At 42.5% G+C, this 12,652-nt stretch overlaps 1 protein-coding gene across 4 annotated transcripts in view; it reads left to right on the plus strand.

Annotated features, from left to right (window-relative positions):
- The window catches only part of NUP93 (nucleoporin 93), a 118,444-nt gene that overhangs the window by 63,891 nt on the left and 41,901 nt on the right, over positions 1-12,652 (plus strand). For all 4 annotated transcript variants that reach the window (XM_032157399.2, XM_058441016.1, XM_058441017.1 and 1 more), the window contains 2 exons: positions 3,115-3,177; positions 10,144-10,272. In XM_032157399.2, the coding sequence (XP_032013290.1) occupies positions 3,115-3,177; positions 10,144-10,272 (192 nt within the window). The remainder of the gene's footprint in view (positions 1-3,114; positions 3,178-10,143; positions 10,273-12,652) is intronic.

Here is a 12,652-nt window from a genome sequence, read left to right on the forward strand (position 1 = left end):
TACAAACAAGGCCCATTAAAATCTGCCATTGTTTTGTGTCTGGGTCCCCCGTGATAGCCAAAAGCACATAGGTGGTGACAAGCTGCCCCCTTCTGAATGAACCATGTGGGTTCCTAGCTTTATGTGCTCTGGTTTATTGATGTCATTACATTATTAGGCAAATGACCCGATGCCATTCCCCATCCTACCCCAGTTATCAGTATATGTATTTGAGAGTCTTCGTGTTGTGTCCTCAGAGCTGCCTGAGAGGCTGTGCTGGAGGAGTCTTTTTATTTTTATTTTTTGAGATGGAGTCTCTGTCACCCAGGCTGGAGTGCAGTGGCATGATCTCAGCTCACTGCAAACTCTGCCTCCCTGGTTCAAGCGGTTCTCCTGCCTTAGCCTCTCGTGTAGCTGGGATTATAGGTGCCCGCCACCACGGCTGGCTAATTTTTGTATTTTTAATAGTGCCAGGGTTTCACCATGTTGGCCAGGATGGTCTCGAACTCCTGACCTCAAGTGATCCACCTGCCTTGGCCTCCCAAAGTGCTGGGGTTACAGGCGTGAGCCACCGTGCTTGGCCGTGGAGTCTTTAAGAGGGAACTATTTCCTGGCTGCTGGTCATTGTTCCTGTCCATCCGAGTGCACTGCCCAGGTTTTTGGGGTGTGACAGCACGTGTTGGGGAGACATAGGCCAATATGTAAGGAATCTGGGAAATCTATAATTAGTGATGTTTTATTTAAATGTACATCCCCAATATTATCCTGCCTCCCAACCTGCCTCCCCCACCTTCTTAAAAAGACTGAACAGAATACACTAATGTGCCACATAATGATGTTTTGGTCAAGGACAGACCCAAATATACAACAGTGGTCCCATAAGATTACAATACCATATTTTTATTGTACCTTGTCTATAATTAGATACACAGATACTTACCATTGTGTTATAGTTGCCTGTAGTATTCAGTACAGTAACATGCTATACAGGTTGATAGCCTGGGAGCAACAAGTTAAACCATATGCAGCTTGGTGTAATAGGCTATACCATCTAGATTTGTGTAAGTATATTCTATGATGTTCACACAATGATGAAATCGTCTAGTAGGAGCCTTTCTCTGAATTTATCCCTGTTATTAAGTGATGCATGACTATATACTAAAACATTACAGTTGTTAAATTATAAAATGATCAAAAACTAATTAACCATGACAGTAAGTTTCCAATGCAAGAAAACGGTTGTGTTTTAATTTAGCTTGTCATTTTAAAAACTTTTGCCAAATTCTACTTTGTATTACATTTTCCCAAAGTTTCTTTAAAAAGCAAAAACAGAGCTGGGCGTGGTGGTTCACACCTGTAATCCTAGCACTTTGGGGGAGGCCAAGGCGGTTGGATCACAAGGTCAAGAGATCGAGATCATCCTGGCCAACATGGTGAAACCCCATATCTACTAAGAATACAAAAATTAGCTGGGGGTGGTGGCACGCGCCTGTAGTCCCAGTTACTCAGGAGGCTGAGGCAGGATAATCGCTTGAACCCAGGAGGCAGAGGTTGCAGTGAGCAGAGATGGCGCCTCTGCACTCCAGCCTGGCAACAGAGCGAGACTCCATCTCAAAAAAAAAAAAAGCAAAAACATGAGGCTGGGTGCGATCGCTTACACCGGTAATCTCAGCACTTTGGGAGGCAGATCACTTGCGGTCGAGCCAACATGTTGGCCTCATCATGGCCAGCATGGTGAAACCCTGTCTCTACTAAAAATACAAAAACTAGCCGGGTGTGGTGGTGCACACTTGTAATCCCAGCTACTTAGGAGGCTGAGGCAGGAGGATCGCTTGAACCTAGGAGGCAGAGTTTACAGTGAGCCGAGATTGTGCCACTGCACTCCAGCCTGGGTGACAGAGCGATTTTAGACATGTATAAATGCACCAGTAGTGACATGCTTGTACTTTGCATTGGAGTATAGGTGGATCTGATGTGTAAGGTAACTTGAGTTCTTCATATTACAACTAAGATTTTGATCTTTACATGTTAATTGATGGGTCGTCTTCCTTGTTCCTACTCAGCCCCCCACCAGCCCAGGCTATGGAAAAGAAACTGCCCCCTTGTATGAAGAGCAAGGTGTTGGCAGGGAAGTGCACTCTGTATATCTGACTGTCTGTCTGCAACTGTGGCTGTCAGAATAATGTCTCAGCCCTTTTCCTGTCGGATCTCGGCTGAAGCAAATAAGGACAATGAACAGCAGCAAAGAGGTCATCTTGGGTATCTCTTTCACTAATGGAAGTCACCAACAAATCTAAATCTAATCGATTCTAATAATAGAGCTACATGTATTGAGCCTTGGGTCAATAACTTGATTACATTATCTTATTTTTTTTACAAACAAGTAAGCTGAGGTTTAGGGAGTTTGGGCGACCTGGCTAAAGTCCTGCTACTAGTAGTAAATGGAGGCACTAGGATTTGAAACTGTCAAATTTCAAAGCCTGTCCTTTTGGCCATTGTGTTACTGTGTAGTTGCATTTTGCAGGCATTTAACCTGTTTGTGTTAAACTAGACTTATAGGCTGTCTTTTCACCTCACCTATATTAAACGAGCAGTGGACATCATCAAACCTGAAACAGAGCGTGCACATGGCAAAACGCTGGAAGAAATGTGTAAAGAAAGGATTTTTAGAATTTCCCAGATATTGGCCAACAAGTGAAAAGCACATAGACAAGTGGGCAATGATGATGTCATCAATGTTAGGAAGAAATTAAACCAACAGAGAAATATAGACTAAGGAACAGTTAGAGGAACTGTCACTAGCTCCATCACCAAGGCTGTATCTGCAATATGAGCCATTTAGGAATTTTGAAGGACAGTCTTGACTTTCCACTTTTTACACGTTTATGGGATATAGAACCCCACACTGTTGTTTCGTGGGGACTTTACTTTCTAACAATCATCATGTGCTCCCAGAATGGAAGAAACTAAGAAACATCTGTAAAAGTCATCTATGTTGATGTTTTCAAGTTGGGAGAGTTTTGTGAGGTGTAGGTAGCGTAGTAGATATCATTATGGTTATTGTTTGTCCTGCAGTATACTTTTGATTTTTTGAAAGTTAATTTTAAGTTGTGTTAATTTTTCCCCCATTTATAGGGCTTCCTGAAGAATGAGAAGGACAATGCCCTGCTGTCTGCCATTGAAGAGTCCCGGAAGAGGGTAAGAAAATTAACCAAAATGTAGATGTATACAGATGAGGGCAAGAGGGCTGGGCATGGTGGCTCACACCTGTGATCCTAACACTTTGGGAGGCTGATGCAGGAAGTTCACTTGAGCCCAGGAATTCAAGATCAGCTCAGGCAACATAGTGAGACCCCATCTTTACAAAAAATGCAAAAAATTAGCTAAGCATGATAGCACACGTCTGTGATCCCAGCTACTCCAGTGGCTGTGGGAGGATTGCTTGAACCTGGGAGGTAGAGGCTGCAGTGAGCCGAGTCGCGCCACTGCGCTCCATCCTGGGGGACAGAATGAGGAGCGAGATCCTGTCAAAAAAAAAAAAAAGCAGATGAGGGGTAGCAGTATATACTAGGGGAGTGTAGGATCTGGAAGCTGGAATCTGTCCCATGCCTAGTTCTCTCCTACAGAGTTCTACAGGAACCATTTTTTGAGGAGAATACCATGCTTTATAACTCTATGTATTTAGTGACTGAAATGCATCTGAGACACTGGACTGGACAATTAACTATTAAATTAATCTTAAAATGGAAACACCAGGAAATTAGTGGTTTCATTGTTATTGTATAAATGGTATTTTGGTTTGTACTGAATCAGCAGTTCAGAAAAGCAGCTGTGATCACTGACAATTTCCTTCAACTTATTTTCCTTTTATTACACAATATGAGTGGACCACCTTTTATGTTAACAATTTCTCCAAGCTCAAAAAACATAAAAAAAGCACACACACATAAAACTAGCTCCATACTTGAAAAGATGGTAAATAAGTCCGCCAAAGAGCAGCCATTATATGTGCAACAATGTTCTGCAACAAGCAGTCCTGCAAGATTCTCAAAGATTGTTTACTAACATGTGAGTTATCTCCATTTATTTCTGACAAGGATCCAAATATCAAAACCTTTCCATAATATCCCATTATAGTGAAAGAGATTTTTGGGCCATTGGGGCCTTTTGATGAGGGAAAAGAAAGGCTAGTTGTCCTGTGGAATTGGTTCTAGAAGTGCAGCTTTCCCCAGGAAGGAGGCTGGCAGGGTACATTCCATCAGCTAGCAGTGGCCCTCTCTGCAAAGGGAGTAGGCTTGAAGTGACACCTCTATTTTGCTGTTTACTTATTTAATTCTTATATCCAGTGAAATTTATTTATTAGTTATGTAGTTCAAAAATAATAAAGTGAAAAAAATGCTGCTTCTCAGTGTTCTTTATTAAAATATTCTGTGAGGGTGAACATGGCTCGGTAGTACTGAGGTGAAATAGGGCAGCAGGGAGACTTGCCAGCTCCAGTTTATAAGGAAATGTTCCAAAGTCATTATTTAAATGACTGATATGTTTAATTATCAAAATAAAATTCCCATCATGCACAGTGGCTCACGCCTGTAATCCCAGCAATGTGAGAGGACAAGGCAGGTGGACCACTTGAGGTCAGGAGTTCAAGACCAGCCCAGCCAACATGGCAAAACCCTGTCTCTACTAAAAATACAAAAATTAGCCAGGTGTGGTGGTGCACACCTGTAGTCCCAGCTACTCAAGAGGCTGAGGCAGGAGAACCGCTTGAACCTGGGAGGCAGAGGTTGCAGTGAGCTGAGATCGTGCGACTGCACTCCAGCCAGAGTGACAGAGTGAGACTCTGTCTCAAAAAAATAAATAAAATCCCCAAAATGTCATTAATTGTATTGTTGGCAATAGTACTTAGTCATAGATACAGAGAAATTCACTTGATTCAGATCTGAAAATATTTTTTAAAGGATTTTTTTTTGGTTCACACATTGAGTTACTCACCAACATTGATTCTCCTGCTGTAAAGGACCAATGAAATTAAATTAGGATTGTTGAATGCTACCAAGCTTTATTAATCCATTTACCCCACAGAATGTGTTTCTGGAATTGGCAGTCTCTGAACATTGTGCCATACTGAGACTAAATGTGCAGCCAGCCAAAACATTTAGGTGACATACCACAGTGCAAAATGTGTGCATATGTGTTTGTGAGGGAGGCATTCCAGTGTTGGGAGCCAGCCTAGGGGGAGACCTTTGACCAGTCTGGACACCAGGAAACTGCCACTGAGCAAGAATCATTTTCACACAAAAAGTGAGCAACTTTCTGGTATTTTTGTGACTATTTCATGTTTGAATAACTTGCCAATGTCCTGCTGAAATGCCAAGAAAACAAGCTACAAAACCAGAAGTGTGTCCTGTCTTTCCCCATTTGGTACATCCCAGCAAAAACAGAACAACATTATCAGAACATATGCAGTGTTTCTAAAAGCCAGCAACAGTGCAGTAATAAACGGGTGTGAAGTCAAAGCATATTGCCCTCTTCCCTTTATGAAAATGGGGTTCAAATGCTCCCCACCTGCTCTTAATTCAGCTGCCCAATTCTTTCCATGCTTTTTTTCTGAACTGTGTTCAAAGAGAAATATTTTCCACACAGAACAATAACTTGAGAGATTCAGATTTAATTTATAATAGTTTCTCCACTGTCTTGTCATTTTCTGTGGTTTGTTTTGCCTTCCTTTTAATTTTTGGATCTCTCCATACCCTTCCAGCTTATCCTTTTTCTTTTCTCTTGAGTTTCTTATCACTGCTTCCCACCTCACCTTAGACTCTCATTGCCTTCCTCTTCTCTTAGTTATTAGTTGAGCAGTTCTGTTGATTCCCTCTCATTGGTTCCTCTAGTTAGCATTCTTCTTTGCACTTTAGTTCAATGGTTCAGATGTGGATATAAACAGAATAGATTGGAATGGGACAGATGGGTGGCTGATCATCCCTGCTTAGCCCACAGATTGAATGTTCCATTACCTCTAATGTAATTAAGCTAAGCTGGGGGTGATGCAATGAAGGGAAGAGAATTTTGATATTGGATCATTTATTTATTTTTTGAGACAGGGTCTTGCTCTGTCACCCCGGCTGGAGTGCAATGGCGTGATCTTGGCTCACTGCAACCTCCATCTCCAGGGTTCAAGTGATTCTCCTGCCTCAGCCATCCGAGTAGCTGGGATTGCAGGCGTCTGCCACCATGCCCAGCTAATTTTTGTATTTTTAGTAAAGATGGGATTTCACCATGTTGGCCAAGCTGGTCTCGAACTGCTGACCTCAAGCAATTTGTCCGCCTGGGCCATTTATTTTTATTTGAAGCTCCTTATCACACTAATGGTAAATAGAACTACAGCACTGTTCATTCAGGTTTTGAGGGTGTTTCTAAATGAGTAGCCTGGCATACTTTCAGATATATCTGAGGATTTGAACCCGGAAAGCTGATAGTTTTCAAACTACTTTCAAAGTACTAAGCAGGAGTTCTTGGCACACAGGCAGGCAGCCCAATTAACAGGGAATGGTTAATTCCCACTGTCGTCATTCTGACCCTTACCTGATGCTGAAAGTCTGTCTCCACTGTCCTCTTCAGCAGTCTCTGTGGGTGATGTATTGTCTGTTTTCTTTAGTTGCCTTTGCTACTCTGCCACTCTTAGCCAGAGGTCTTGTCCTTAAGAAAAAAGACTTGCTACACTTTGTGGTGTGCTCACTTCGTGTTGCAGCTCGGTAGGCTGTATAGCGTATCAACCTCCCCCTGCCTCCTTACTTCTACCCTACCTGATCCTTGTGCTACCTGGCCCTCCATTTTACCTTGCTGGGAGAGGCTAGAGGCTGAGGAGGCAGTTGGTTTGACCACTATATAGGAAAGTTTTAGACAAAATTGTGGCTTACACTTGTCCATTCTTTCTGGACAACTTCTAAGAAAATTATCTCTCCCCCCCACCACCCCACCTTTGTGTTCCATCATGCGTCTCTTGATTTAAAATGCATAACTTTCATGTTTAAGTTTACTGATGTGAGCAAGAAGCAAAGGTTTTTCTCTGGGTATTTTTCAGCTCAGGCTAACTGACTGGAATGCTCCATTCTGCCTGACTCTCAGTGAAAAGAAAAAAACCAGTTGGAAGACTGTTTTTAAAATTTGTAATTATCATTTCTCCTGTGTCTGCAGAATATGTATTAGAAAAGGGCCCAGCAACGCACCAACCTTCTTCTTAATCACGTGTCTGTGTGTGTGTATGTCTGATGTCCTTTTTTCACATTTTAATAAATATTGGTCTAAAACGAAACATCCCAATTGTAGGAAGAGTATATGTATGTAATTTTTCTAACATCTCCCCAAAGCTCATGCATATCAATATTATCAGTATAAATTATCTGTGTTGCCAATAATAAAGCAGGCATTGCTAATACTCATTCCCATATTGCTGCCTAATTAGATGCCAATCTGATTGTAAATGAAATGGCTTTTTGAAAAGGCTTAAGCTGATGGGAAACCTCGTCTGCCAATTGGAGAATAATAGGCTGAGAATGGTCATAATTCAATATATCTATGTTGTTTTAATTCTCAGATTTTTTTTTTTTTGTCATCTTCCTTCTTCCCTCTCTTGCCCCCTCCCCAGACTTCCTTTCTTTTTTCTTTTCCTTCTGAATGCCTTTATTTTGGCAGCTACCTGCAACTACCAGTAGACAGTGGCTTTTCAGAACTTTGAGTAGCCTGGTAGGCAGTTTAATCCCAGAAGGCTCTTTTTCTTTTACTGGTTTGCTTCCTCCTACGAAAGTATTAGTGTTTCTTTAAAAAATCAAATCAAATCACTGGGGCCTAGTGCAGTGGTTCACGCCTGTCATCCCAGCACTTTGGGAGGCCAAGGCGGTCGGATCACTTGAGGTCAGGAGTTCGAGACCAGCCTGGCCAACTTGGTGAAACCCTGTCTCTACTAAAAGTCTTAACACAAAAGTTAGCCGTTTGTGGTGGCACATGCTTGTAATCCCAGCTACTTGGGAGGCTGAGGTGGGAAGATGGCATGAACTCAGGAGGCGGAGTTTGCAGTGAGCTGAGATCATTCCGCTGCACTCCAGCCTGGGCAACAGAAAAAAGAAAAAATAATAATATAAAACACTGGGAGAAACTTGTTTTTTCTTATCTTAGATGTTTATTATATCGTAAGATACTATTGATTTTATAATCCATCATTATTTTATATGCTACAAAGAAAAAATACTGCTATGACATATGATCTAATTTCAGAGCTTTTATAAAGATGTTTATATTAATAAGCACATGGAAAGATGCTCAACATCACTAATCATTAGGGGAACATAAATCAAAACCACAGTGAGATACCACTTTACACCCATTAGGATGGTTACAAGCAACAAACAGGGAAAAATATATATATATATGGTTTTTATGTTTTTGTTTTCTGTGACAGTCTTGCTCTGTTGCCCAGGCTGGAGTGCAGTGGTGCAGTCACAGCTCACTGCAACCTCTGCCTCCTGGGTTCAAGTGATTCTCATGTTTCAGCCTCCCAAGTAGCTGGGATTACAGGCACATACCACCATACCCAGCTGATTTTTGTGTTTTTGGTAGTAATAGGGTTTTGCCATGTTGACTAGGGTGATCTTGAACTCCTGACCTCAAGTGATCTGCCTGCTTCGGCCTCCCAAAGTGCTGGGATTACAGGGATGAGCCACCACGTGTGACCAGAAAACAACGTATTAAGTGTTGGTGAGGATGTAGAGAAATTGAAACCCTTGTGCACTTCAGGTAGGAATGTGAAATAGTACAGCCTCTATGGAAATAGTATGTCGGTTCCTCACAAAATTAAAAATAAAATTACCATGCAGTTCCACTTCTGAGTATACACCCAGAAGAATTGAAAGCAGGGATATTTGTACACCCACGTTTATAGCATTATTCACATAAGCCAAGAAGTGGAAGCAACCCAGGTGTCCATCAGTGAATGAATGGATAAAGAAAATGTGGTATATTCTTACAATGGAATATTTTTCAGCTTTAAAAAGAAAGGAAATTCTGACACTTTCTACAACTCTTAAGGACATTATGCTGATTGTCTCTGGCTTATTTCACTCGCAAAAAGACAAATACTGTATGATTCCATTTATGTGAGGTACCTAGAGTAGTCAAATTCACAGAAACAGAAAGTAGAGTGGTGGTTGCCAGGAGCTAAGAGATGGTAGTGATGATTGCACAACAATGAGAATGTACTTAATACCACTGAACTATACACTTAAAAATGGTTTATGTGGGCTGGGCACGGTGGCTCACACCTGTAATCCCAGCACTTTGGGAGGCCGAGGTGGGCAGATCACCTGAGGTCAGGAGTTCGAGACCAGCCTGGCCAACATGGTGAAACCCCGTCTCTAGTAAAAATATAAAAATTAGCTAGGCATGTTGGTGGGTGCCTGTAATCCCAGCTACTCGGGAGGCTGAGGCAGGAAAATCACTTGAACCGTGGAGGCAGAGGTTGCAGTGAGCCGAGATTGCGCCACTGCACTCCAGCCTGGGCGACAGAGTGAGACTGTGTCTCAAAAAAAAAAAAAAAAGTTTATATTTTACCAAAGTTTTATTAAAATGTCTTAAAATCAGTGAAATACGGTATGTTGCAAACAGTTGTCAGTAAGTTTATTTATTTATTTTTGGAGACAAGGTCTTGCTCTGTTGCCCGGGTTGGAGTGCAGTTTGTTTTGTTTTGGGACAGGGTTTTGCTCTGTCACCCAGGAGGGAGTGCAATGTTGCGATCACAGCTCACTGCAGCCTCGACTTCCTGGGCTCAAGTGATCCTCCCACCTCAGCCTCCCAAGTAGCTGGGACTACAGGTGCACACCACCGTGTCCAGCTAATTTTTTGTACAGAGGGTTTTGCCATGTTGCCTAAGCTGCTCTTGAACACCTGGGCTCAAGCCATCTGCCTGCCTTGGCTCCCCAAAATGCTGGGATTACAGGTGTAAACCACCATGCTCAGCCAGTAAATTCTTTAAAGATAATTTTTAAAGTAGATTGCTTTTTCTCTACCTATGGAGAAGTGGTTTGTCTGGAGGGCTTTAGGTTTCTGTTGGGTCTTAAACCATGTTTTTTTTGGTTTTTTTCCTGAGGGTCATTGTTCTCTGTTCCTTTCTGACAGACCTTCGGCATGGCTGAGGAGTACCATCGAGAGTCAATGTTGGTTGAGTGGGAGCAAGTGAAACAGCGAATTCTGCACACACTACTGGCATCAGGAGAAGACGCCCTTGACTTTACTCAGGAAAGCGAGGTAGCTTGAATGCAAAAGATAAACTACTCTTAATAAAAACATGAAGTCAAAGAATGCTTGTCTACTTGACTAGTATTTTTGGCACAGTGGATCACTGTCTTCCCCTTGAAACACTTAGCTTTTAGGATGCCACATTTGCCTGGACTTCCTCCAACATGTCTGCCTGCTTCTTCTCAGTCTCCTTTGCTGAGCTTTCCTCAAATTGCCTGACGTCTACAGGTTTGAGTGTCCCAGGGCTCAGTCCTTGACCTCTTCAGTTTCTCTCTCAATCTCTGTCCTGTGATTTCATCTGGGCTTGGGGCTTTAAATACCTATCATCTATATGTCAAAGAGTTTCAGATTTACGCCTGCAGCCTTGAACCTTAGTGTTAACTTACCTAGTTAATTTATCTAGCCAGTGTTAATTTATCTAGTTGCCTTCTTGGCTCTGCTTATGTGTCTCATTGCCATCACAGGCTAAATATGTCCAGAATTGAGTCATGATAGCAACTCCTTCCCTATCCCCCTTCTCTTCTCACAGAGTTCCCTATCTTTATAAATGGCAATTCCAGTTTTTCGCTTGCTCAGATCAGACACCTCAGCCTCACTTTTGTTCTCTCCATCTTGCCCATCTCACACCCAGTTTCTTTCACATGTTGACAAATCCATTTAACCCTATCTTAAAATATACCCAGAATCCAACCACTTCTCACTGCCTCCACTTTTAACACTCTGGTACAAATCACTGTCATCTCTTGCTTGGATTATTGAACTGGCCTCCTAACTGGTTGTTGTTATTGCCATGTAACAGATTCTCCAAACCTTGTTTGTTGAAAACAAGTGTGTAGCTTCTTACTTGGTATTTCTGGCTCAGGGTCTCTAGGCACAATCAGGATATTGGCCGAGGCTGCACTCATTTCAAGGCTAGATGCAAGGAGCATCTACTCACAAGGTCATTCATATGGCTGTTGGCAAGCCTTAAGTCCTCTCTGGCTCTTGGCTGCAGACATTATTTTCAAATGGGCCTCTATATTGTGCTGCTCACAGCGTGATAGCTTGCTTCCCCTAGAACAAGAGGGAATGGGTCCAAGGGAGAGCTAAAGAGCCCCCAAGACAGAAACTATTATCTTTCTATAACTTAAAAGTAGTATCCCACCTCTGTTGGTTAGAAGTAAGTCACTAAATCCAGCCTACACTCCAGGGGAGAGGATTATACAAGGGCTTGACTACCAGGAGGTGGGAGTTATTGGGGCCATCTTAGAGGCTGCTGACCACTCTGGTCTTTCTGCTTTTGCTGTTGCACGCTGCTACAGTCTCTTCTCAACACAGCAGCAAGAACACAACTGTTAAAAGACAGGTTAGATTGAGTCACTTCTCTGCTCAGAACCCTTCAGTGACTCTCATCTCACATGGAATGAAAACCAAAGTCTTCACTTTGACATGTGGGTCCCTACATGACATGATCTTGTTGCCTCTCCAAGCTCATCTTGTGCTGCTTTCCCCATTGCTCTTGCTGCACCAGCCGAACAGGCTTCTTACAGGTTCCTTCAGCAAACCTGGTAGCCCTGCTGCTTCCTCCAGTCCTCTGTGCTTCCTGTTGCTTCTGCCAGGAATGCTCTTCCCCCAAAGGACTGCATGGCAGTCTCTCTCACTTCCTTCAGATATTTACCCATTGCCATCTCAGACCTTCTAAGGCCCTGAAATCCAAACCAACCCCTTCTTATTCAACACTTTGCATATCCCCTTCTCTTGCTGTATTTTTCTTTTTGGCACATCCTTCTATGTGCCATGGTGTATGTTTTATGTCTTTATATTGTCTCTTTCTCCCATTAGAATGTAAGCTTAGTGAAGATAAGGATCTTTGTTTTGTTTATTCCTTTATCTCCAGTGCCTGGAATACTGTAGAAGCTCAGGAAATATTTGTTGAGTGAATCATTTGGCTGTAGCTAACTTCATACTAACTGAACTATTAGGGATATATTGAAACAGTGTATTATAGAATGGTTATGTTAAGTAGCCCTTTTCTTAATTGCCAGTGTTAACTGACTGACAGTAGTGCTAAGTTGAGATTTTTTTCCCTGTTTTTAAAATTTAATTTAAAAATACAGGCAGTGTGGCCCGGGCGCGGTGGTTCATGCATGTAATCCCAGCATTTTGGGAGGCCAAGGAGGGCAGATCACAAGGTCAGGAAATCGAGACCATCCTGGCCAACGTGCTGAAACCTGGCCTCTACTAAAAATAACAACAATTAGCTGGGCCTGGTGGCATGAGCCTGTAATCCCAGCTACTCCGGAGGCTGAGGCAGGAGAATCACTTGAACCAGGGGAGTCGGAGGTTGCAGTGAGCTGAGATCCCGCCACTGCACTCCAGCCTGGCGAAAAGCGCGACTCCCTCTCAAAAA

The sequence above is a fragment of the Hylobates moloch genome, unplaced genomic scaffold (assembly GCF_009828535.3).
Source record: "Hylobates moloch isolate HMO894 unplaced genomic scaffold, HMol_V3 SCAFFOLD_6, whole genome shotgun sequence".
Classification (NCBI taxonomy): Eukaryota; Metazoa; Chordata; class Mammalia; order Primates; family Hylobatidae; genus Hylobates; species Hylobates moloch.